Below are 25,321 nucleotides of genomic sequence, written 5' to 3'. Positions count from 1 at the left end.
CAGAGGGCTGAGAGGGCTGAAACCAAACCTACATTCGCAGCCAAGCATGCAGCCAGAAGAAATGTCCGACATGAGACTGTTCTATCAGAAATCCCACAGCTATTGTCATTCGCTACTTGGGACTAGATTAGAGACCCATCCACACAGCTCCCAGAAGATCTACTTTCTCTGATCTTGACCCCTTACTCCACATTGTTCCTATCTGCACCCTAAGTTTTGTACGGGGTACCTTAGTTCAACCAAGGTCATGTGCAGGAACCTCATTAGGGAACTGCAATGTACTTTTTATACTTAAGATCTCTTTAACACAGAAGGTGCATGAGAGATGCTTTGGTGAAGACAGTGAGCCAACCTCCAGTATCTGTGAATGTAGGTTTGGAAGAAAATGGGAGAAAGAAGATTAGGGGTGGCTCCAGATTTTCTATTAAAGAAGAGTTTTGGGGACACCATCTCACTGGAAGGGCGTTTTGGGGTTTGCCTTGAAGCTGTGTTTGCATAGCAAGTACACTGTTCTTACTTAGCTTGGTTGTTGATTTCAAGTGACACCAAGAGGAGCTAATGAGGTCTTAATCAGACAAATGAATGAACCTTCAAACCACAGCAAGATGGGAAAGGTAAAATGCCACCACGATTATTACCCCTACTTCACAGATTCAATGCGGCTGCCTCTGAATAGCAAAATAAATGACAAGAAAACCCTTGAAAAGGGTGTTCTACCATATTGACAGGAGTCCTGCTAAACAGTTCTGTGGAAGAGAAAAAGAAAGATTAGTTTTTAAAACAAAATTGTGATAATTCCTGAAAAATGCAAACTGCGTTACAAAGTATTTTAAATTCAGGTCTTCCAGATAACCATGGATTTATTATTTCTACACTTATCACATCCAAACTGGCACAGGCAAGAAGGAACAAGTGTGTTTTCCCTTCTTTGTATTGCATTAGTGTGTTTTGTTTATTTTCGTCTCTCTAACTTTAAACATCCTTTTGCTTTCAAGGTAGCTTTGGGGCAATGAACTATCATATTTGTCTTTGTGGGATTCCTGAGAATTCCTTTTTCATTGCATCAAGTCTACCTAAGTAGGTAAGTGGATACTTCAAAATGTATTTTTTTCACATATTTCCTTTTTTTTTGTTTTTTTTTTAATCAAGCCATTTGGTGAAAACCTTGCATCAGAAGTCAAACAGCACAGAATAGAAACAGCTCCTGTCGGAACCCATTGTGGACTTTGGGAGGGAGAGGGTGCCTGGGCTGCTAAACGTACATTTTGCAGATCTGCTGGGTTCTCAGTTCGTAGCGTTCAACTCCCGGGCTCCGCAGCAGCTCCTTCTCTTCGGCTGCATCGCGAGCTTTCAACTGGGGGAAGTGGGCCGGAGAGGTGATGAGGTCGTAGTGCCGGTCCAGATCCCGCAGGTAGATGAGCATGTGCAGGGCGTAGGCCAGAACCAGCAGCAGGATCAGGGACATGGCCAGGCCAATCGGGATGGCTGGCGAGAAGGACGAGGCGCAGTCTCGGGCCTTGGCAAACTGTCCTCCATTGATGGCAAAGCCTTGGATCTGTCAGGAGAAAGAGAAGGGCTGAAGTGACATATTCTTTCTCTCCTAAGATCTAGTCCCCAGTCGGGCTGGGGTTCTGGACACCTAACTAACCAAATTTAAGGTGCTGTGCCCATATCTGCTAAATAATTTAAACGCATGACCTAACAAATGTGAGTGTGCTTATAGGACAGTGACACTACATTTTATTTTATTTTTATCCTCACCCGAGGACTTTTTTCCATTTTTTGTTCAGACAGAGTGGGAGGGAGAGAGAAGAAGAGAGAGAGAAACATAGACGTGAAAGCTACATATCGAGTGGCTGCCTCCCACACGACCCAACCAGGGCCGGGGACAAACTGCAACCAAGATACGTGCCCTTAGCGGGAACCGAACCCGAGTCTCTCTGGACTGCAGGCCGATGCTCTAACTCCTGAGCAAAACCGGCCAGGATGTGACACTTAACTGTAAATCAGACTAACCCAAAAAACTCCTCTAGGATGTAGGATTATCATCATTAAGGCTCATGAAATTCAAGGCTCTAAAATAAAACCTTTATTCCAAGGATCTGAAATAAAACTTTTAAAATATGATTCTTAGAAATGTCCTCATTCATCTATAGTGCCTGTAAAATTCAAACACACTCAAAATTTTATGTTTTACTATAAATTTCACAAATAATTTTAAGTCTCAGTTCTTCTGCCTTTGATTCTATTGACAGAAATTAGACAGGGAGACTCTTTTAAGGGAAGATAACATGATTCCCAGTGACATAAAACACAGAATGAATCAAAGCTAACACTTACTAAAGGTCCTTCACGTCTCAGACAAAGCCTTAACTCGATTAACACTTACAGGAGCCTGTGAGTAAGTTACTGTTCTATCCCCATTTTATGGCTGAAGAGACTGAGGCACAGAAGAAGTTACTTGCCCAGGGTCACAAAGCATTAAGTATATATAGTAAAGCTATAAGCAGTCTGGCTTCAGACTCACTTCTCAGTTTACCACCCCATAACTCCTGGTGTGTTCTGTCTCTTCTCCCTTTCATCATCTTCTCTCTCTCTCTCTCTCTCTCTCTCTCTCTCTCTCTCTCTCTCTGTGTGTGTGTGTGTGTGTGTGTGTGTGTGTGTGTCCTGAAGACATGGTACTGTTTTTGGAAGAGCTGTTTAGCAGCCTCTCCTTGCATCCTACCCAGAGCATAGAAAGGAAACTTTCCCGGATGTGCAATGCAGTGGCTTAATTAGTTGGAACCAGGAGAGAGGTTCAAATCATCAACTGGCCCTGACATCCAAATGCTGTCACAATGAAAGAAGCAAGGCTACAGAGCAACTACCCTAAAGGGAGCCATCATTTGCGGAAGGCAGCCCCACATTTGGCTGGCTTTTAGAACACAGCGCTACGCTGTGTCACTTCACTCGGTCACCTAGTCATTTTAAAGAAGTACATCAGAAAATGGAATGCTCCATCGGTGCCCTACTGAGAATTCACTTTTATGACTTAAGTGGGTACAGTAGCGTTTGTCCATGTTAACATGACTGCAGCCACTCCTCATGCCGCAGACCCTAGGGGCCCTGCTCGCCCGATTATCTGTGCTCTAGGCTGAATCCAAAACAGCTTCCGAAGGAGACTCTTGGCCTGGCTTCTGGGATCCTTGGCCTGCCTCCCGACGAAGAGGTAAAGTGGCCCAGTCTTCAGATCAGTGCCTGAAGAGTCAAGTTCCTCAATTAGAAAAGACAGTCTCACTGGATGCTGCAACCCCAGCCAGAGAGAAAGTCCTCACACTGACTGCCATGCAATTCTTCACAAGACTTGGTTGAATCAAACAGTATCCACGGAGAATGCCTAACAGACATATTGGCCATCCATTCTCTGGACTAGAGATTGCAAGGACTCTGTATCTAGCCCACAGGCAGGTTTTGTTTGAACATTCCAGAGTTCTGAACATCCTGAAAAATTTCCCATAAGAATCCAGATTTCTTGCTTCTGCTGAAAAGTCCACAGATCTAGCAACACTCAGCCTGTATTCCTATAAAGCAAAAGTTATCTGTAGTTGAATAAAATATGCTCCTTGTGATGCCAGCCACACTTTGCCACAGTCCCCAGCTGGCCCACCTGAGGTATCTACACTTTATTCCTAGAATAAGCCAGATCAGCAAAGCTGCGAACGTGGACGAAGCCTCCTGTACACGTTCCTCAACCAGCATCAGCTCTCCCTGGACAGAGGGTGCATTCTGCCATATGCTTACATTAAGGGTGTTTTATCAACACCCAATGCTGTGTTCACTGTACGGCTGCTGTCCAAAATGCTAGCACCTGTCGCACAACACCAGCGATGGACGTACGCCTCCCACACACAGTCTCAGTAGTCTTATAAACCCCATGAATATGTAACTGCGAGATTCTTCTTATGCTGGCTGCCCCAAACTTCAGAGCTAAGTTCCTGAGCCACCTCCAGCCAGGGTGGACACAGGGCCTTGTGGTTTTGTGTACCAACCTCACCATATCTAACTAATCTTTCCTTCCTCTATTTTTCTTAACCCTCATGTCTTTGCCTATTTTGCAAAGTTATTTTTCTTATAGTTTGTCTATAAGTCACCTTAAGTCATTTCTGGAACAAGTTGGAGGCAAAGATCAGTCACTTCCTCTGTTCTAATTAGCTGAGATTATATGTGAGTTATTCCTTGTTTTCATTATTACCCTCATTGCCCTTTCTGCCTGCTTCTCTTTTTAGGGGACAAGAGACAGAAATATATATATGATATATATATATAATTACATGATATAAAATTTAAAATATATTAACTATATATGTTTAACATATATATTAAAGTATCTTTGCAGCCTGACAGTCAAGAATGCAGAGTCTGCCTCGGCCATGTCCCAGGTGTAACCTTGAAAAACGACGCACTCATCAGTGCTCCAGTCACCTCACTGGAGAAACAACTGCAACCTGCTGACGCACAGGCAGTGGTTATTGTGAACCCACACTTGGCACGGTCCTGGTGTTGCTGCATATATTAGGCCATGAGTTCTTTACATCCATAAACGTAGGTCAGCAGTCGAGAAGGTAAATAAAGTAACTTGCCCAGGTGGCTGAGAAGTAACTGGAAACCAGGGCTGTCGGGCTCCCAGTGCAAGCTCCTTCTCTTCCCCAAGCTGTCTCTCATCAACACCACACCTTTCCAGGCTGGGAGGAGGGGGATAAATACATATGTGAATTCCCACTTATGCATGGGAAAGATTGGAAAATGCCCATAGAAGGGACAACCCTGCCTGCTATTTCAGCGAGTTACAAGAATAAGTTAGAGTTGTTTTGTTTTTTTTTCCCCACAGGTAAATAGGACAGAAGAACTTGACAGATAAATGTCTCTCAGCCTGAGATTCTGGTGGTGAAAAGGAACCTCTTATGCCCCCATGCCTTTCCCCAAATACTTTCAAGAGGCTCTTCCAGATATTTCTGACTCCCCGGCTGACAGCTCCATTCCTACACTACCTACCAACGCTGCCACTCACGCTGCAGATGTACTTCTTATCTGCCTGATAGGATCACTGCTCCACTCCCTGAAGGAAATAAAATAATTGCCTGATAATTCCTCTCCCTCGAAGGGCCCCTCACTTCAGGAAGTGTCAGTGACTGGGCTTCGGGCCACAGCCTGACTCGGCTTAGACTGCTGGTGTTCCTCCCTGATAATGTGTCAGTGAATGGATGAAACTGAGTGCAAAGTCCAGGGGGGAGGGGTGCACAGGGAAGGGAAACACTCTGTCCTATCCCATTTCATACCTTAGAGGATAAAAGAAAAGAAATTCCATTTTAGAGGTATCCACTTCTCTTTTCCCCTTGAACACCTATGTTCCTGTTTCGGGCGTTTTCAAACAAACACTGAGTTTCTTTGGCACTAAATACATGGGAGCATATGTTTTAGTTTATTACCTGGAAATCAACAAAAGTGACCTCCCACAGCTGTGACACATCATCCATGTCGCTGGGCAGCAAGGGGGCATCATACCCCCGCAGGCTGCTGAGCGAGGGCACTGGTAGGAGTAGCTTGATGGAGCCTATGCGCCGGTGGCATCAAAAGTTGCTTGGATCGAATTGTTAAAAATAACCTCAACTCGGTGCAAACTAAAAAAGCTCTGCATGGAAAACTTGTTGTAATGGGTAAGGGTGAATCTGAAAAGGATTATAAAACAGTATTACCCCCAAAGCACTTGCTGACACAGGACACCGTCTACAAACAGCGCAACCGCGCCCTCTTTTGACAGACAGTAGAACTGGCTCGAGGAGAGGCACTGGTTCTGAACAGGAGCTTCCTTCCCGCTGGGTGGGAACTCGAGCAAAAGGCCAGGCAGCGCCCCCAAAAGTGAGCAATACACTTTCTCCAAAGGAAAAGCACAAAAGCTTAGCTTTTTTCTGTTTCGGGATCAACATTTGATTTTGTTACTGCAAAAAAATGTTGAGGAAAGCCTAAGTGGGCATCAATATAGAATTAGCTAAAGAAATAATGGTCAAAAATAATAGTAATGGCCCTTACTATGTGTCGAACACTCTTCTATGTTTTTCATGTACATTTTATTTAATCTCCACCAAAGCACAAAAAAATAATATTATTATCCTCATTTCACTGATGAGGACTCTAAGACACAAAGGGGTTAAATATGTAACTTGTACAAGTTCATTCAGAGAGAAAGTATTGGAGCTGGACTTTGAATTCAATCTGGAGACCAGAGACCTAATTCTTAGCCATTTTATAAATGCATATTCTCCATCCATAAACACATTGTAATGTACATATGCTATGATCATTTTTCTCACTAAAAAAAAAAAATGTGTGACCGTATAGAAAAAAATTCTGGAAAGACAGAGATCAAAATGTTAATGGTGTTACAAACTGTGGTTGAATTGTGGGTGATTTTCATCTTCTTTCTATTGCTCCGTATTTTCTGTTACCAATGGACATGCATTACCTTGTCTCAGCTTGGGTGCCTACAGAAGCAGAGCCTAAGACAAGAATATAAATACCAGAAGTATTTTTGAAAGGTGACTCCAAATTTATTTGGTAATTTAGCCATTCAGAGTGTGTAGAATAAAGAGAAGAGAAACACAAGAATGGAAGGCAGCCAAAAGGACACATTCCTCAGTGAGCCTCCACTGTGGGCAGATGGGGCTTGATGAGGAACCCTGGGAGAGGAGTAGAATGCATGCCTCTGAGTTCTCAGCAGAGGGTGAGGGAGCTGGCATATGTCTACACCTTGTCAGGCACTGGTTGAGGGCTTCTGGGGTAGTGATGGGAGGCAGTGGGTCTGACAGACCAGAGAAAACTTTCAGACAAAGAAAGACTGGCAACTGAACGCTGCGCTAGTGGACTGCAGTGCTCTCGAATGGAAATGCCCAAGGGGCTATACACGGGGTACTGACAGTGCCTGCCATATATCTTTATCATCAGAAAAAGAAAATCCTTTTGGGAAAAAAGTATGATTTGAATAAAAAAAAATATTCATTTCTATATCAAACAGATACCTATATGTGTTTGGTCATATTATGGGATTCTATTTTTCTTATAAAGTTTCTCTGAAAGGTGATGTCATGTATTTTCTCAACTATGGGAAGAGAAACATTGGTATTCCATTCTATGCAGACAAGTGTTCTGAGGAGAGAGCTTTCCAAAGTTAAATATGGTAAACACTAGGTTAATCAAAGTTACCAAGTATGACCATCTTCCTAAGGAGCTTGTCTTCACAGAAACCTTAATGTACAAATTTAGCCCTGGCCGGGTGGTTCAGTCACTTGGAGCATTGTCTCACACACCAAAAAGGCTGTGAGTTCCATTCCAGGTTAGGACACATGCCTAGGTTACAGGTTTGATCCCCGGTCGGGGCACGTATGAGAGGCAACCGATAGATGTTCTCTCTCCCTTTCTCCTCTCTCTAAAATCAGTAACAACATATGCTCAGGTGAGAGAGAGAAACCTGCACTGTGCATCTCCAGGAGGAGCACCTGGAATGCAGTCTTTCTCAAACATGTTTGAACACAGAATGCCTCTTCTGGGGATCTTATATTTTCACGGAGCAGGAGTAGGTCATAGAACGCAGCGTAGGAAAGACTGCCCCTAACACATCCTGCTGGTTTTTCAAGTAATGTTGAAGACACAGCTCTATCCTCTAAAAGGCTGTTCTTATAGGAAGGGAAACATTATATATTTATAAGAAAATAATATAATGTCTTAAAATCGCCGCGCTGTCCCCATCCGTAGAGCAGTTCCCAGCTGTCTGGACAAATCCCTTTGAGCAGATGCACCCTTCCAGATGTAAACACAGAAATGTAGGCCTGTGCCGACTGTCCACTGCGGGGTTCAACTAAGTCACATTCTCATTGTCATTTAATGATGTGTGATTCATTGTGAAGAGCCACACAGAAAATAACTTCACCCCAGAGCCTCGGCCCGTGGAGCTTTCAGTATGTTTCACTCTTTGCTTAGATGAAAAGGGTAACACATTCTCACATTCACGTGTTCATGTGTCCTCTAGGTCCCCAAATGAGGAAACTACACATGCCTTAGTAACAACTAAAGAAAGCATTACTATGAGATCCCATCACATAACACCACTGGCTTTTCAGTGTAATTAGGTAGCTGTGACATTTCACATGTCACTGCTTAGCACACAGCAGGCCCTTGGTACTTACATGTTGAATGAATAAATTATATGGAGCTAATCTGAAGTGCTGAACCTATGGAACTCCAGAGTGGTAGACATACCTACCTTATATCAAGACCTTTGGGATTTTCAGCATCATCAAATTTCAGAGACAACCTAAGAAAACAGAAACAACACAGTCCATCAAAGGAGGAATAACCCTTGCTTCACACTAGACTCAAAAACCACCTCAAAATGCATCATAGACCTAAAGGTAACAACTAAAACACTTATAGAGGAACATTTTTGCAATCTTGGGTAGGCAATGGTTTCTTTAAAAAACACGAAAGTATGAACCATAAAAAAAATCAATAAATTGCACTTTATTAAATTCAAAAACTTTGCTCTTCAAAAGACACCATTAAGAAAACAAAAAAGGCCCTGGCCGGTTTGGTTCAGCAGTTAGAGCGTCGGCCTGCGGTCCGGAGAGACCCGGGTTTGGTTCCCGCTAAGGGCGCGTACCTCGGCTGCAGTTTGTCCCCGGCCCTGGTCGGTTGTGCGGGTGGCAGCCACTCGATGTGTCCCTTTCACATCGATGTTTCTCTCTCTCTCTCTGTTCCTCTCTCTCCCTCCCACTCTACCTGAACAAAAAATGGAAAAATGTCCTTGGATGAGGGAAAAAAAGAAAACAAAAAAGGCAAGGCAGAGAATGGGAGAAAATATTCACAACACAGTCACATAACGAAGCTGTAGTCAGCCTTGGCTGTTTTGGCTCAGTGATTAGAGTATCGGCCCAAGGACCAAAGAGTCACGGGTTTGATTTCAGTCAAGGGCACGTACCTTGGTTGCAGTTTAGTCCCTGGTCCTGGTCGGGGTCGTGCGGGAGGGAGGCAACCACTCGATGTGTCTCTCTCACATCAATGTTTCTCACCTCCCCTCTCTCTCTCCTTCCCTCCCTCCCTCCCTCTCTGTCTGAATATAAATGAAAAAATATTCTCAGGTGAGGATTAAAAAAAAAGAAGAAGTCGTATTCAGAATACAATAATAACATTAACAACCCAATAAGAAGAAAACAACCTGTGCACGAAAAAAAGGGGGTTCTATGGAAAGTAACCTTGGGGACATAACTGCTAGTAAAAGGTTTATCTTTGCCTTAAACAATCCCTATCCATTGTGTCTGTGCATCTGGGTTAACACGCCTTTGAAATGAGTAAAACCATCCTCAAGAGAACACAGTCTCATTAAATATCCTGTGATCCGGTCACTGCTTTGCTTTCCCCCACGGTCATGTAACCTTTCTGACCTTCCCCCCTTCATTTCAAATACATAAAAGAAGTTGCATACCTGTTCTTCTCGGGTGTTTGAGATCTTGTTCCCTGGCATATGTCATCAGCCTGGCTCAAACCAACTCTTACAAAGATTCTCTACAGGTTTGGACATTTGTTACATTGACAAAACCTAACTTAAAATGGTCCAAAGACTAGCTCTTCACACACAAAGAAGATATACAAATGGCCAATAAGCACATGAAAAGATGCTCAGCATCATTAGTCATCAGGAAAATATAAAGTAAAACCACTAAAAGATACCGTGGTACAGTAATAAGAATGGTTCAAACTTTTAAAAAATATCTGCTCTTCAGTTTTCAATATCTGTATTTATTCACATTTTCCTGAAAATTAACTCGAGATTTCCTGGAGCAGAGACAGATTCTTACTCACAGCAATAACCACATTCGGTCCTTTAACTCAGTTCTTCCCCGAGAGCAGGATGAGAGCCAGATGTCATCCTGCACTTGCTGGGATTTGTAACACAGGTGAGGAACACTAGACTTCCCGAGACAGGCGAGTAAGCCGGGGCAGGTGGAGAGGGAAACTGAGACAGATAAATGGCCAAGTAGCTTACAGTCATCCAGTAAATCACAAAATCCTATGTTCCCTAACCAAGGATACATAAGAGTAAATGGTTTGTACTTCTCCTCCCCACCCAGAAGGGAAACAGTTTAAATCACCCTACTCAGGGAGATAAATAACAAGAATCCAATTAATGCCACTTGTGCCAACCACACCCAAGGCTGGATGAAGGGATGGGAAGAAATCCCATGTTGGTACATCAGCATAAAGCTGATGAATATTCTATTGAGATCCTCCCCTAAGACCTCTCCAAAACGCGCAGCCTTTAAAACCCTCAAGACAAGGGACCCCTCCTAGGAGCATGCACACACCTTTCTTCCCTCTCAGGTGTGCATCTCCTAAACTCGAAGGGCTCTCATGAGACCTGCAACCAGGGGAGCAATGGGCAGCAGCAGCTCATCCCGGGCTAACCCCTGAACCTGTCTCCAAGGCCCCCTTTTCTCTGACTGCCCAGTGAGCCAAAGCAGCCCAGCCTGGGCTCTCCTGTTGCTTCTTCTTTCCTAAGCTCTCCCTTATTTCTCTGTCCCCAACTTTAATAAATGTACTCTCAAAATCACCTGGACATGAGATGTGACATCTTTCCTACACGAAGTCAAGAACCCACACGCTGCAGGCGGCCCGAGGCAGACCCCCAGGCGGTGCTGGCCTGGAGCACTGTGAATCTGGGGGCTTACACAGGAGTGAGGCAGCAGTCCCCATCGCCTTCTGAGAAGAGGGACACGTTTGCTTTCTTGGTGTCAATTTTTTTGGGGGGAGAGAAAAGGGAAGAATCGTGGGTCTCAGAATGAAAGTAGAAGAGTGTCATTAGCCTTTAGATGGGAACAATTAGTTCACCATAAAAAAGACAAATGGCTGCCCTGGCCCACTTGGCTCAGCGGGTTGGGCGTCCCTCATCCTGTGAACCGAAAGGTTGCTGGTTTGATCCCCAGCCTGGGCACATGCCCATCACCAGTAGGGGGCCTACGGGAGGGAGCAATCCATGGTTTGCTCTTACATCAATGTTTCTCTTTCTAAAAAAACAAACAAACAAACAAAATCAATAATAAAAATTGTCAAAAAGACAGTGGCTGCAGGTTTAATACCATGGTATGTAAATATCTGTCTCCAAGGGGACGATAAGAAGCTCTGGGTTTCCAAGCCCTAGAATATCTCTACAGTCCTGCGCTCATTATTACTTGACATGTAAACACATTCCTCTAAGGAGGAAAATCTCTTAATAACCTGAAGGCTTATCTTCTAGCCCAGGTCCCAGGAAAAGGTGTGCAGAAATGACTAACCATACAGAAACAAACATATTTTCTCTCCAGTTCCACACTGACCATATGGAGTGTTGGTGAGGATGTGAAGCAACTGGAACTCTCCTACAATGATGGTGGAAAGGTACGTGGTACAACCAACCACTCAAAAAAACAGTTTGGCAGTTTCTGAAAAACTAAACATATACCTACTATGTGTTCCAGCCATTCTACTCCTAGGTATTTACCTAAGAGAAATGAAAATAAGTGTTCCTACAAAGAGATACATGACTATTTACAGCAACTTTATCTGGACAATTTTCTACAATCTGGGGAAAAATGAATTTCCATCAAGAGGTAGATGGATACAAAAGTTGTAGTATATGCATACAATGGCATACTTACTACTCAGCAATAAAAAGGAACATACCCTTGATACCAACACAGAAAAGATCAAAATCATATGCTAAAGGGAAAGAATGTACACTACATGATTACATTTATAAAAAATTTTGGGAAGTGCAAACTAATTTATGATGACAGAAAGCAGACCCGCGGTTACCTGAAGAGGCGGCGGGGCAGGAGTGATGGCTCTCGAAGGAGCACAAGCTCTCGAAGGAGCACAAGGAAACCTCACAGGGTGACGTAAACATTTACCGTCCTGATTGTGGTGATGGTTTCCCAGGTGTACACATACGTCAGAACTGATCAAATTGTACACTTTAAGTGTTATTTAGTGTATTTCATTTACATTTCAATAGGTTAAAAGTAGCAATGATAAAAAGCTAAATAAATAATTGTAAGTGAAAATATAAAACATTTAAATGCACAAAAGATGATAATGCTACATGACATTAAAATGTGTAGAAATTATAACATCTCAGTATACATTATAAAAACAAAATAATAATAATAAAATAATAATAGAAGCTTTAAAAATACCACACATGTATAATCTCATTAATTTGGTTCTACTTATCAAGAAATAGAAATATCAGTGATTGAGCTGAAGTTATTTTATTATTATTTTTTTAATCCTCACCCAAGGATATTTTTTCCACTGATTTTTAGCAAGAGTGGGAGGGAAGAAGGTGGGGGGCAAGATAGAGAGAAACATCGATGTGAGAGAGACACATTGATTGGTTGCCTCCTGCACATGCCCTGACCAGTGCCAGGGATTGAACCTGCAACCCTGGTATGTGCCCTTGACCAGAAATTGTAACCAAGACCCTTTGATCTGTAGGTCAACACTCTAACCACTGAACCACACCAGCCAGAGCCTGAAATTTTAATACTATTTATAGAAAAAAGGGGAAGAGGTATTGAAAAAATAAACTTTTTATATAAGATTGCTAGGAGAAATACTTTTATTTCCTAAAATCATAAGCTTAGCCACCTTAAATAGACTCATTTACATTTACAAGCTAATTTACTTAGTAAAGCAAGTTTTCAGCAATATTTTGACAGTCCGTTACAAATTACCAATTTTAAAGAACTAAAATGCATTTCTTGAATAGTATTTTATAAATTTGACTGGTCACTTATTCTAACAGCAATTTCTCTAATGCTTCCAAGGAATCAGAATAGCTTAGTTTCCCATAAACTGGCTCTATAGCTAACGAGCTAACCCTTAGAGCAAATCCGTGCTGAGACCACCCTAATCTCTGCCCGCTCTCCTGATAGAGCAGCTCAGTGGCCTCCACGCTTTCGACACTTCAGTTTTCTCCAGCAGTCCTGGTTTCAGTGAAAGCTGTTACATGCTCCCTGCAGAGTGAAGAACAGGAGGCCTGATTTCAACAAAGCAAATGCAATGCCTTTTCAGTGAGCATCTTGTAAGTGCCAGGCACTGCACCATCAACTGGAAACACAAAGGAGAAATATAACCTAGTCAGCCACTCAAAAAGGAGCTTCTTGCGCTCTTCAAAACTCCCTACCCTCCCACGTTTAAAATGGATTCTGAATTCTTCAGACTATAATTGCCTACATTCAAAATACAGACAGATGCTAGGATTATGCTCTATTTGTAGGGCTTTGACTATTTAACAAGACTTCTGTAGGAAATCTGTCTGCCAAGAATTAGCCTTTCCCTGAACATTGTGTTTCCAAGGGCTAAAACATGGTTCTCTTTTTTAAATCTGTGCTTTTGACCTTACATGGTTATGTCTTTGCTTAGGTTTCTTCTTTCAGCGACTCCTTTTCTGGTTCTTGAGAACATGAGATTCTAGCCAGCCCAGCAAAGGCATCTCACTTATCTGTGCCATTCTCAGGAATCAGGGCCTCTTGGTCTCAGCAGCTGGTCCTTCACCACTTCACATCCTGGGAAGCCTCCCACTCACCCCCTTGGGGGGCTCTACAGGACTCTTGCACACTCGCCTGAGCAGGGCTCCAAGAAGCAATTGCTGCACACCTAGTTATTGCCCTGAGTACAATTCTAAAGTGATGACCAAGAAGAAAAATGCCAGATTCCACCCAATCATTAATGTGTGCATTGTGAAAGCCGAAACTTCTCTAGGCCTCTCCACCTGGTAACCAGACACTATTTTACTGCAGCTATCATTAGTATGTTAGGAAGGTATTCTAACATATACTTTGAGTAGCACTTGACAAGTTTTCAAAGTTCTCATGAATAATTTCTTTATTTGATTTTCACAACCCTATTAGGTAGGGACAAGAGAGAGGAGGTAAAATGTCATTGTTAAAGATGTTTTAGACCCTAGCTCTATTCACATACAAGCTGCATAATCTTAGCAAGGTTTCTAACCTCTACGCGCCTTGACTTTCTCGCCTGGAACGTGGATAGTAGCAGTACCTGTGATGCTGGGGACCTATTTGCAATAGCATTGTGAGGAATATCAAACATCATGCCTGTGAAGTCCTGGCATGATACCTGGCCCATGGTAAGTGCTCAAGGCCATCAGTCACCGTTGACAGATGCCATCGTCTCCGTCTCACAGGTGATGATCCTACAGTGCCGCCGGGTTGTAAAGTCACAGAGCTCACTGGAAGAACTGAGCCTAGAAGCCAAGTTTTCATTCTGTCTGTGGGTTCCTGGTGATCATTAAGGTTTCTAAAGCCCAGCAAGAAGCTGTGGTGCCCTGCTCTTCCCCATAAATATCCTCAGGTCAGGATAAATGGGACCAAGAAGGGTCAACCAGCCATGGACAGGCAAGACGATCCCTAGGCCTTCAGCCTCTGTCTGAGCAGCTGCCACGGATAGAGCCCTGTGGGGAACTGACTGGCGCCTGAGGAAAAAGTCCGACCCTCAGTAGTGCTGAAGTCTCTGATCTTCAGGCTGTAACAGAATAAACACATCTGGGAGGACTCTGGATGCGTATGCTTGCAATTCCCTAGTTCCCTATAAGAGATAGTTATTCTGAATAACAAGGTACTTATTAAGACTTATAACTTGTAAGTTTATATTAATATAAGCCATTTTAACCAACATCAAGAATTTTTATTGAGAAGTTCAAGAATCATAAAGTGTTTGCAGCCCCGGCAGGTTTGGCTCAGCAGTTAGAAGGTCAGTCCATGGACCGAAGGATCACAGATTCGATTCCTGGTCAAGGGCACATCCCTGGGTTGCAGGTTTGAACCTGGCCCTGGTCAGGAACGTGCAGGAGGCAACCAATCAATGTGTCTCTCTCACATCCATGTTTCTCTCTCTCTCTCTCTCTCTCTCTCTCTCTCTCCCTCTCTCTCACTCTCTCTCTCTCTCTCTCTCTCTCTCTCTCCTTCTCTCTCCCTCTCTCCCTCCCTCCCTTTCATTCTATCTAAAAATCAATGAAAAAATATCCTCGGGTGAGGATTAAAAACAAAAACAACCAAAAAAAAAGTGTTGGAAGCCAAAGTACATAAATATAAAAAGAATACACACACACACACAGAATGTTATGGTTTATACAAAGCATTCTGCCCATCTAAACCAAGACAAAACAGAATCTTCCAAAAGCTTCCATTATACCAGTAAATACTGAAGCAAGAGGTTTATAGAAAATAAGTGGGACATGCCAGGCTTCCACCCCCTGGACCAAAACAAATACAAGCAAAAAATTTTGCTTGGAAGACTGAAAAGCACAGACGGGCATTGGCAATTGATTTCCTCTTCAAAAGGGGTGTTTGTTTAATCTTCGTATCTTAAATCAAATGTAAATATTCTAATCATTTTGAAATGTACTAATGAATTGTCTGACATTCGGCCATTCAAGGGCATTCTAGCATATCTGCAAACAGATAATGTTCCACAACTTGAGGACACTCCCTAGAATCAAGTATCTGCTGGGACCACAGTCAGCCTTCTGCATCTCACCCACTAGAATATGGATGATTCTGCTCTGCGATAGGTAATTTCCTCTCTGATGAGACGAAAGTAGTGTGACACCTCACTTTTGGAGTTGATACCATGCCTGGAATCCTTTTCTCTTTTTCATAATGAGTTTGAGAACCTTCATTTTCCGAGTCCTGATTTCCCACAAGGCATTGTAACAATCAGCTAAAGGGTTCAGAAGAAAATTGCTGAGAAAAAAATAGCAAATTTTTAAAAATTAATTTTTGACATGGTCTTCCATTGCAGACATTAAACATTAAACATTTCCGGATAGGTATGTGTCAGGTCATGTACAAAGGAGCCTACTTCTTTTTTCTGAAATGACAGAAAACTGGACCTCCCATTTACTAGACTACAATCACCTGAAGGGCTTCATCTAGTGAAATGGTCAACTTACTTGGCACTTTCTTCACTGCAGTTTGAGTTGCTAGCATCCACTGTTGCCTTCTGGCCAAAAGCTTCCTCTGTAAGGTCCAGCCAGGTCTGGTTCTTAAACTTAATTGTTATCCTTTTGGCCCAAAAGCGAATGCAGGGGATTCCATCCATGGAGACATTAACTGGGCTACTGTGGCTGAAAGCATTCCAAGGTTCTTTTTCTAAGTGCCCTTGTCTGCTCGGATTGTGATACAGGGCCTAATTAACCAAATGAGCAAAATAAGAGATAAATGTGTTTCCATGGTACAAAAGGCTTTATGGAAGCAAAAGGGCTAATTCACAACCTACTGAAACTCTGATTTATCTAGCTCCACAGTCCACACTATTGTGGGGCAATGAAGACGAGCGGACCAGATCATAACAAGCCTAAAATGATAGGTAGACCTGAAAGGTACGTGAACCCAGTTCCACAAAGTACCCAAAATGGAAAAGACCAAATTGTTAACTAAATTTGCAAGTAACATTGTCAATACAGACTTTAAAAAGTCACTGTGGCCCGGCCAGTGTGACTCAGTGGTTGAGCATCAACCCGTGCACCAAGAGGTCGCTGGTTCGATTTCGGTCCGGGCACATGCCTAGGTTGTGGGCCAAATCCCCAGTGTGGGGCATGCAGGAGGCGGCCAATCAATGTTCTTTCTCATTGATGTTTCTATCTCACTCTCTCTCTAAAATCAATAAAGAAAAATATTTTTTTTTCAAGTTACTGTGCTGGGGCAGGAAGCAGGGATGCAGATTTTTAGGGCCATGAAACTATTATTCTGTATAATACTGTAATGGTGAATAGATATCATTATATATTTGTTAAAACTCATAAAATATACAATACAAAGAGTGAATCTTAATGTAACCTATGGATGTTAATGAATTTTAACAAATGTGCCTCACTAATAAAAGTTGTTAAATATAGTAGGAATTAGAGGGGGGAAGAATTGAGGGGGTATATGGGAACCTTCTTTATTTTTTGTTCAACTTGTTTCTCTAAACTTAAAATCAATTTTTAAAACTCCATTAATTTTTTTTAAAAATTCACCAAGCCATGATACTAATGGCAGTAAGCCCATCAAAAAATAATACTATAAGAACCCAAAATAATGCAGGACTTAAAATAAACAAATTAATATGTTAAAGAAAACAAGACGTTTTTAGAAATCAAGCATAATTCTCCAGACCATTATGTCCAACTGCGCAATCTTCAATACTGTATATGTCCTACATCTGCACTGTCCAATGGCTGGTGTGGCCATACGCACCGGAAATGCGGCCAGTGCAACCAAGGAACTTAACTTTTAATTTTACTTAGCATTATTTCACTTGAATTTGAATTTATTTTATTTTGTTTGTTTGTTTGTTTTCATTTTTTTAATTAATTTATTTTTGTTACAGATGTTTCTTAAATGTCACATGTGTCTAGTGGCTACTGTCTTGAACAGTGCCAGCTCCGGATCGCTTAATATACATAAGCTAGCAAACTAGTGTTCTAACATCATTCTAATTCTCATGAAACTTTTGCTGATTTCCAGAAAGCCTAAGACAAAGCACTTTAGTACCTGACTCTGGAGGTCACAAAGACAGGGATATATGAGAAAGAAGATCCAATTATCTAGATGATTATTCCATACCAATTACTCCAGTGTAAGTACAAATAAAAGAGAAATTTAACAGGCAGCAGCAATCCAAGCTTGCCTGTAACTTAAGATAAAATGGAACTATAGTGATCCTGTCTGGGAAGCAACAAAAATAAAACTAAATATTGTAATAAAAATATATAAGAGCAGTGAAACTTCGGTTTTTATCAACTATAAGATTACATAATACATCTCCCCACCCAAAGTTTAAGCAAGAATTTTATTTATTAATGAAATTATTTATATTTTCACAGTGGCTCTGACCTGATTGAAATGTTTAAAAATTTTAAAGATATAATGTAGTTCCCTAACATACCATACCTGTGTGATTGGTATTGTGAAATTCTGGATTGGTTTCATATCTCCATTATTCTGTTGATCTGTCAAATAAATGAGAGGAGTACATAGACTAAACGACGTTGATCGATTGATGTAATTCTGTGACAATAATATGCTAAGCACTGTGAAATATACTAGGCGTGAGCCTCTTTTGGCTCACAATTTAGAATACACTAATTTAAGAGATTTTCAGAAGAGAGACTCCTCAGGCAGGCACTAGTATTGAGGGAAGGCCATCACAAAACCCTTCCTCAACCCCCAAGGAAACATCAGGGCAATTGTAGGTCTTACCACTCTTTACAACCACTTCTTTATTTGAAGATGTTTGATAGCTGAAACAAGAAAAAAGATGAAATTAAAAGATGCTAAACAAATATCTACACTTCAGACTTGATGTGAAGTTTTAAGGAGGATATTTTAGTTTGTTACATTTCAGAGTAAAAGAGAGCAGACCCTTAGCCTAGCAAAACTGTCCACTTTTAACAGTGAATTTATTATTTAAAGATAACATATGTTCTTCAAAGAAATAAAACATAATAAAATATTTTACAGTAAAATTTTACACTACATTGTACTGTTAACATATTAAACTAAAAATATTCAACCCTTTTTATTAAAAGAACACAACCCTGGTCGGTGTGGCTCAGTGGTTGAGCATCGACCCACGCACCAAGACATCGCCAGTTTGATTCCCAGGCAGGGCACATGCCCAGGTTGTAGGTCCAATCCCCAGTGAGGGGTATGCAGGAGGCGGCCAAGTGATGTTCTCTCTCATTAATGTTTCTTTCTCTCTCTCCCTCTCCCTTCTTCTCTCACTAAAATCAATAAAGAAAAAAATTTTAAATAAAATAAAAGGACTCAATTGCCAAAAAAGACATTTCTGAAAATTGAGATAAATTATAACACATATCCTCCTAGTGTTTCACTCTAAATACACACATACCACATACAATTTCCTTTTTATAAAATTTGAAAACAGATTTTTAGAAACATTATGTTTTGGATATTTTTTTCACTTAAAAATATACCATAAATATTTTTCCACGTTATTACATATTTTTATCATCTAATTTTGAATTGCATGTGGTATTATATCATAAAAATGCATCAATTTATTTAAATAAATTTCTATTAAATATTTAAGATGTTTACAATTAATAAAAATACTACATTGAACATTATTATGAATTGTTTGTTCATACCCAAGGAGTTCCTTAAGATACACATTCCTAGAAGTGAAATTGCTAAGTTATAAGATATATACATCTTTTTAACATGATATATTGCACACACACACATATATAAACAGAAAAATATCACACACACATCCTCAAGTACCTTCCCCATCATCCAGCTTTAGTAATTATCAAGACATAACCAATTTGTTTCACCTATAAGTTCTCCCATTTCCCCTCCTTGGTATTATTTTGAAGAAAATATCAGAAATCATATCATTTAAGTATGTGTTTCTAAAACATAGGACTTTCTAAGATAGCAGCCCAATTATACCTAGAAAACATTAATAATTATTTAACATTAAATGTCATGTCAATGTTTAAATCTCCAATTGTCCAATAAATATATAAAATGTTTTATATTTTATTGTATATTTTAAATTTTTCATAAGTTGTATCTGTAGTGTATGAGAATACAGAACAAACTCTATACCTAGAGATTCCTGTTCGATACCTATGTATATTGCTATCATATAAACTCACCATTTTTATAATTAGAGAAATACGTATATTATATATCATGATCTATATGTAAAACATAACTTTAGCTAAAGAGTTATTAAATCTATATCATAGTAAAGAGATTTAGAATTAATCATATGAAACTAATTACAAATTAAATGCACCATTCACTTTGTACACAATCTTTATTATCTAATGAGAATTTCTGAAGATGACAGATTGGTAACCATGATGTCTATTAGTTGCAATTAATGAATTCATGCATGCATGAAATTATTTTTTCACTTTACCACCTTTATAGAGGTATACTTTAAGTACACACAACTGCATCATTCAATGTGTACAATTCGGTGCATTTGGGTGTGTGCATACACCTGCAACACCCGCCACAGTAAAGAGACATCCCAAGTTTCCCTATGTACTTTTGTGGTGGAGAGATGGTCCCTCCACCCTCCGCCATAGGCAACTACAGATTTGCTTTCTATCACTGTATATTAGTTTGCATTTTCAATTATAAATAGAATCCTATAACATATTTTTTAGAGCTTGGCTTCTTTCAGTCTTAACATAATGACTGAAATTCGTTAATGTTGTTATATATATATCAATATTTCATTCCTTTTAATTACTAAGAAATATTTCATTGTATGGGTATACCACTTTTTGTTTGGATATACACCCACTAATGGACATTTATGATGTTTCTAGTTTGGGGCTATTACAAACAAAGATGTAAGAACTGTTGTGTACAGGGGTTTATACAGAACATGTTTTTATTTCTCTTGAATAAATACCCAGAAGTAGAATGGCTGTCATATAATAGAAGTTTAACATTAAAACAAAACAAAACGCCTTAGCCCGTGGCGTAGTTGGTTGGAGCATCGTCCCCTGCACCAAAGGGTTGCAGTTCGATCCCTATTCTGGGCGCATACCAGAGGCAACCGATCAATGTTTCTCTCTCACATTGATGTTTCTCTTTCTCTTTCTCTCTTCCTCTCTCTCTCAAGTCAGTAAGCTTGCCCTCGGGTGAGGATTTTTAAAACAAGAATAGAAAACTCCCAGTCAATTTCAGTGCATGAGCTTTTCTGTGGCTCCACATTCTTGTAACATTTGGTAGTCAGTCTGTTCAATTTTAGCCATTCTGCATTGTTCACTGACAAGCCAGTGACTGTACTATAACTGTTATACAAAGACAAAAAGAAAAAATTAGAGTACAGTCACTGGCTTGTCAGTGAACAAGATATGCACAGTGGCAGTGACGCAAGCACCCATTTAACCGGCAGTAGTCATATAACCAAACTGGAGGGGTGAGGGGATGAAGGCAAGAAAGGTGAGGGCAGTGTTAGAGACAGAAACTTTGTAGATTATAACAGGAAGTGGCGAGACCATGTCTAAAATGTATAAATGGAGAAATCACCAAAGCATATTTAAATCACCCATGCATATTATTTAACTATTGCGGCAGTGTTGGGTTGTATGATTGTTCCCAACTTCCTGGAAACAATCCCAGAGATGTATAGAACCCTGCCCTGGGCTATACACCATTCAGCACCTCCCTGTAGGTGGAGATATATCCTGCCCCATCATTGGACTAGGCTACATGTCTTGGTTGGGCCAATGGAATATGAGTGGAAGCAACAGTGTGCCAGTTCTGCAGACACTTTAAGAGGAGTTGCATATGTCTGCCATCTCTTGCCCTTTTCCCATGATGGCATGCCCAAATAGTGGCTGCTCTTTCCGTCTGGATCTTGGAATGGGAAGACATGGGACATAGAGCTGCAGGGCCATGGCAGCCCACTTGTAGCTATCAACATATAACGTGTGCATGTGCAAGAAATAAATGCTTGAGATCATAGATTCTGGAATGTTAAAGTTGTCTGTTACTAGAGAAAAGCTGACTAAATAGGAGATCATTTTTTTCTATAATTTATTATGTGTCTTGGTATCATCTGATTTTTTTAAAACCATGTACATGCATTACTTTGATAAATTTTTCTAATTTACTCTTTTTAAAAAGATGCCTTCCTTTAAAATTTTATAAATTAGCATTGTAATTTATACGAAGTCTCGCATGAGTAGAATTAGCATGAATCAGTCCTCTGAGCCTAATCACATTTAGGAGTACTAAGAAATTTAATTTCCTGAGCAGCAAAAGTGAGGCTCTGATCAAAGTAATCATGTAACTACAACAGAGATATACTCTAGCCAAAAGATTTCTATCTACCTAAACTCCAAACTCTGTAGTGCAAGTTAAAAAGTAACTGAACATTTGAAAGAAACACTATTGCCCAGAAAACACTTCTTGAGGAGCTCCAACTTTTCTAATATCACCATTCATACACAAATAGATTTTTAAATTTTCTTGAATTTGAATCTTATTCAAAAATCATGTCTTAGTGAATAAAAAAACAAAATTATGAGATATACTTTACCTAAATAAGATAAACATTTATCAAGTCATTTGGAAATATCTGTTTAGCAGAAGAGTTTAACAAGTGGTTATTGAATAGAAGTATATGAATGAATGAATGAGCTACCATATCATTAACATGCTTGGCTTGAGACTTCGCTCTACTAATTAAAATTTTCCATGTGTTTACTAATGAAAATCTTTTAGTAGGTATCACAGGTTTATTTTCATTCTAATGAATCTATGGTCATTAACATACAATAATGCTGCTATCCTTCTAAATAAATTTAGAGAGGCCTTGCCCACACTCATAAATCTGAATTAATGATTTTATGGGAAGCCATAATCTCAACCAAAGACAAAATATATATGCATTTTTGCATCACTATATAATCTCTAGACTAAAGTAGGAACTAAAAAAAGTATGTGTGTAAATAAACTGAGAAACACTGGTTTAAAAATAATTAAGCCTACATTGTTGCTAAACCATTCAGACCCTTTTCCAGTAAAAGGGATCTCTGTAATATCTGAAAAGTAATCTAGTGTCTAGGCTTGTAGTAGATGGTGCCATATTTTTATTTACCAGGTATTTCAGCATGAGTCTCCCAAGTGTAACTTCATGAAGGTGAACGTGAGCAGCCCTTTCATGGTCCTACTGAGGATGAAGACGACATCCCCACCACAGCCTACAAGGCTGAAAGACCTCAGCCCACTAGCTGTGCTCACCTCATTTCACCTCTTCCCCTTTGAGCACCAGCTACATTGGCATTCTTTCGTTTAGTTCCCCAGTGCTTCATGTTCCCTCTTCCCCCATAATAGTCTTAGCACCTGCTGTTCCCTCCACCTGAAACTATCTCCATCCTCCTCTTACCCCTACCTCCTAGTTATTTCCTCCATATCCTGCAGATCACAGATTAAATATCACTTTTTCAAGAACAGTGTCCCTCACTACTCAGACTCATTCAGATCCCCCGATTATATGTTCTCAGAGCCTCCCATACTTGGCTTTCCCAGTAAGTTTCACTGCTTATTTGTAATGCTCTTCATTAATGAGCACCTCCCCCACTAGATTTAAAGCTCCATGAAGGCAGGGACTACAGCTGTTTTGTTCACCATTGTAGACCCAGCACCTAGCAAAATGCCCAGCTATTTAAAAGTACCAAGTATTAAAAACATGTGTGTTATGTCCATGAATAATGAACTAATAAATTAATAAACAAACAAACTCTGAGAGGGAAGTGGAAATAAGAGATCACACAGGATGCTGTGTGAGAGAGAAAATATTTCCTTTTTGTTCAAGCATAAACCCAAAGTGAGGAAGGAATGTGTAGAGAAGAGTGATGATTCCTTCTCTCTCTAAGCTTAGGAAACATATAATACATGTACATGTTATAATGATATTATATATATAGTACAAGCTTCTAATACACTCATTCTTCCTAGAGACTTAAGAAGTTTAAATTGCCCCACAGAGTTGAAAAATATTTTTAATTTCAGATCCATAATTTGAAAGAACATTCACAAAACAGCAACTGTTTTCTTCATAATAAAATAATATGCCATAGCATTAGACTCAAATAATCATTGATCTATGTAATTTCTAGGGTCCCTTCTGAAGCTAAGATTATATAAATCCATTAACCTTGCTTCAGAAACAGAAATGGGATTTTTCTAGTTCTCGGTGTATATTTTACCAGTGCGATAATACACAAATCAGTCATTTCTGTATAAACCAGGTGGGGAAACATTACTAAGCTTTAACCACCTAAGGTGTATAGGTCACTTATTATTAGAAAGTGAACCAAAATAAGCACTAATTGATTTGGAAACAATGAGGGAAAACAAATAAAAATACTCATGCTTATAGTTTTTATCAGCTAGTGACTTCAGAATTCCTGAACACAAGTTTTGGCAGATCACCCTGCTTGCTGCTGTCCTTTGTGTTCATCCTAAAATCCCCTGATGCATTTGTTGAAATGGCACGTAATGAGTAATTAGGAGATACGATGTAAGTTAATTACTATTCAGGTTCTGAATATTATTCCTTACAGAAAAATCTCTATATGTTCTCTTAAATGGTATGAAAAGAAGCCAAAAGGATAAAGAAAATAGAAATAGAAATTTTGCTTGTTAATTTTAAATAGTATGTACACCACACAATTACCATCTCCTACCAGTTAAAATTATTTAACACCCTTGCTTTGAGGGACAGGTTACACATTTCTAAGGTTTTAAACATTTTCCTTACTCTCTTCTCACATAATAATGGCAGGAGAGACTGTGAAAATAACATTTACTTGTAAGTATAAAAGAAGCCTGAACACTGATTTGAATCATTGTTGTTGTTTTTTTTTCATAGATACATACTTTGGTACATAAAGCAGATGTCTCAGGTATTTGGGACAAATAACTCTTTCCTCTTATAATAAAGATTATGACTTTATCTCTTATTTAGAAACTCTAGTTCAATGATTTTAGTAGCTGCTGAATTATCTAATCTAGTATAGCCATTTTGAATTGTAAACAAATCCAGCTATGCAACAATATAAAATATATACAGAACCACCTAATCTCATGCTTACACTTAATTTCACAGGTGTCTTACATCAAAAGATAATGCAATTACTCACCTTACATTCTTCTTGGCAAATATCTGGTCCAAAGTTAGTGACAATCCCATACATAAAAAAATAAGTGAAAAACTAAACAAGAATTTTCTTCCCATCAAGAAATGAGTGTGTTTCTTCAAAGCAAGTACATCTGTTGATTCATAAATGCAAACAGAGCAGAGGCAGTACTTTTCATGCCATGTGACTGACAACATATTCAACCAATGAAAAGGCAGTGTTTCCAGGATGTATTATGTATGGAGGAGGGTAGAAGGAGGAGCCTGCTGCTGCTTAATTTGGATTACAGAGTGAAACCAGTGAGTCTGTTTTGATCATTTGATTACTCATCTCAATGAAAGATTATTAGGAAGTAGATTTTTAGAGGAAATTTGCCAATTAAGCTCTTTTCAGAAATTGGCATTGTTTTGATACTCTAACTCTTAATAAGAATATCATATTGTTTTGCAGGAAGCCATTAAATTCTCCTCAAAAATCCAAGAACTATACATTATTACATGCATTTTTCAGGTGAATAAAAGAGTAAAAATCCTGAAACTTACCTAATTT

The 25,321-nt window shown here is 39.8% G+C and overlaps 1 protein-coding gene across 1 annotated transcript; it reads right to left on the bottom strand.

The window, feature by feature from the left end:
- Nucleotides 1-1,252: 1,252 nt before the first annotated feature.
- Nucleotides 1,253-24,969, bottom strand: ATP6AP1L (ATPase H+ transporting accessory protein 1 like). The gene is given in 8 exon segments (XM_036280560.1): nt 1,253-1,555; nt 5,466-5,557; nt 5,560-5,705; nt 8,294-8,344; nt 16,037-16,272; nt 18,021-18,079; nt 18,330-18,370; nt 24,776-24,969. Coding segments are annotated over 8 exon segments (1,122 nt in total).
- Between the last annotated feature and the right edge of the window lie 352 nt (nt 24,970-25,321).

This window comes from Molossus molossus, unplaced genomic scaffold, assembly GCF_014108415.1.
Source record: "Molossus molossus isolate mMolMol1 unplaced genomic scaffold, mMolMol1.p scaffold_m16_p_3, whole genome shotgun sequence".
Lineage (NCBI taxonomy): Eukaryota > Metazoa > Chordata > Mammalia > Chiroptera > Molossidae > Molossus > Molossus molossus.
Note: the sequence above shows the minus strand (reverse complement) of the source record. Positions and strands in the feature narration are given on the sequence as shown.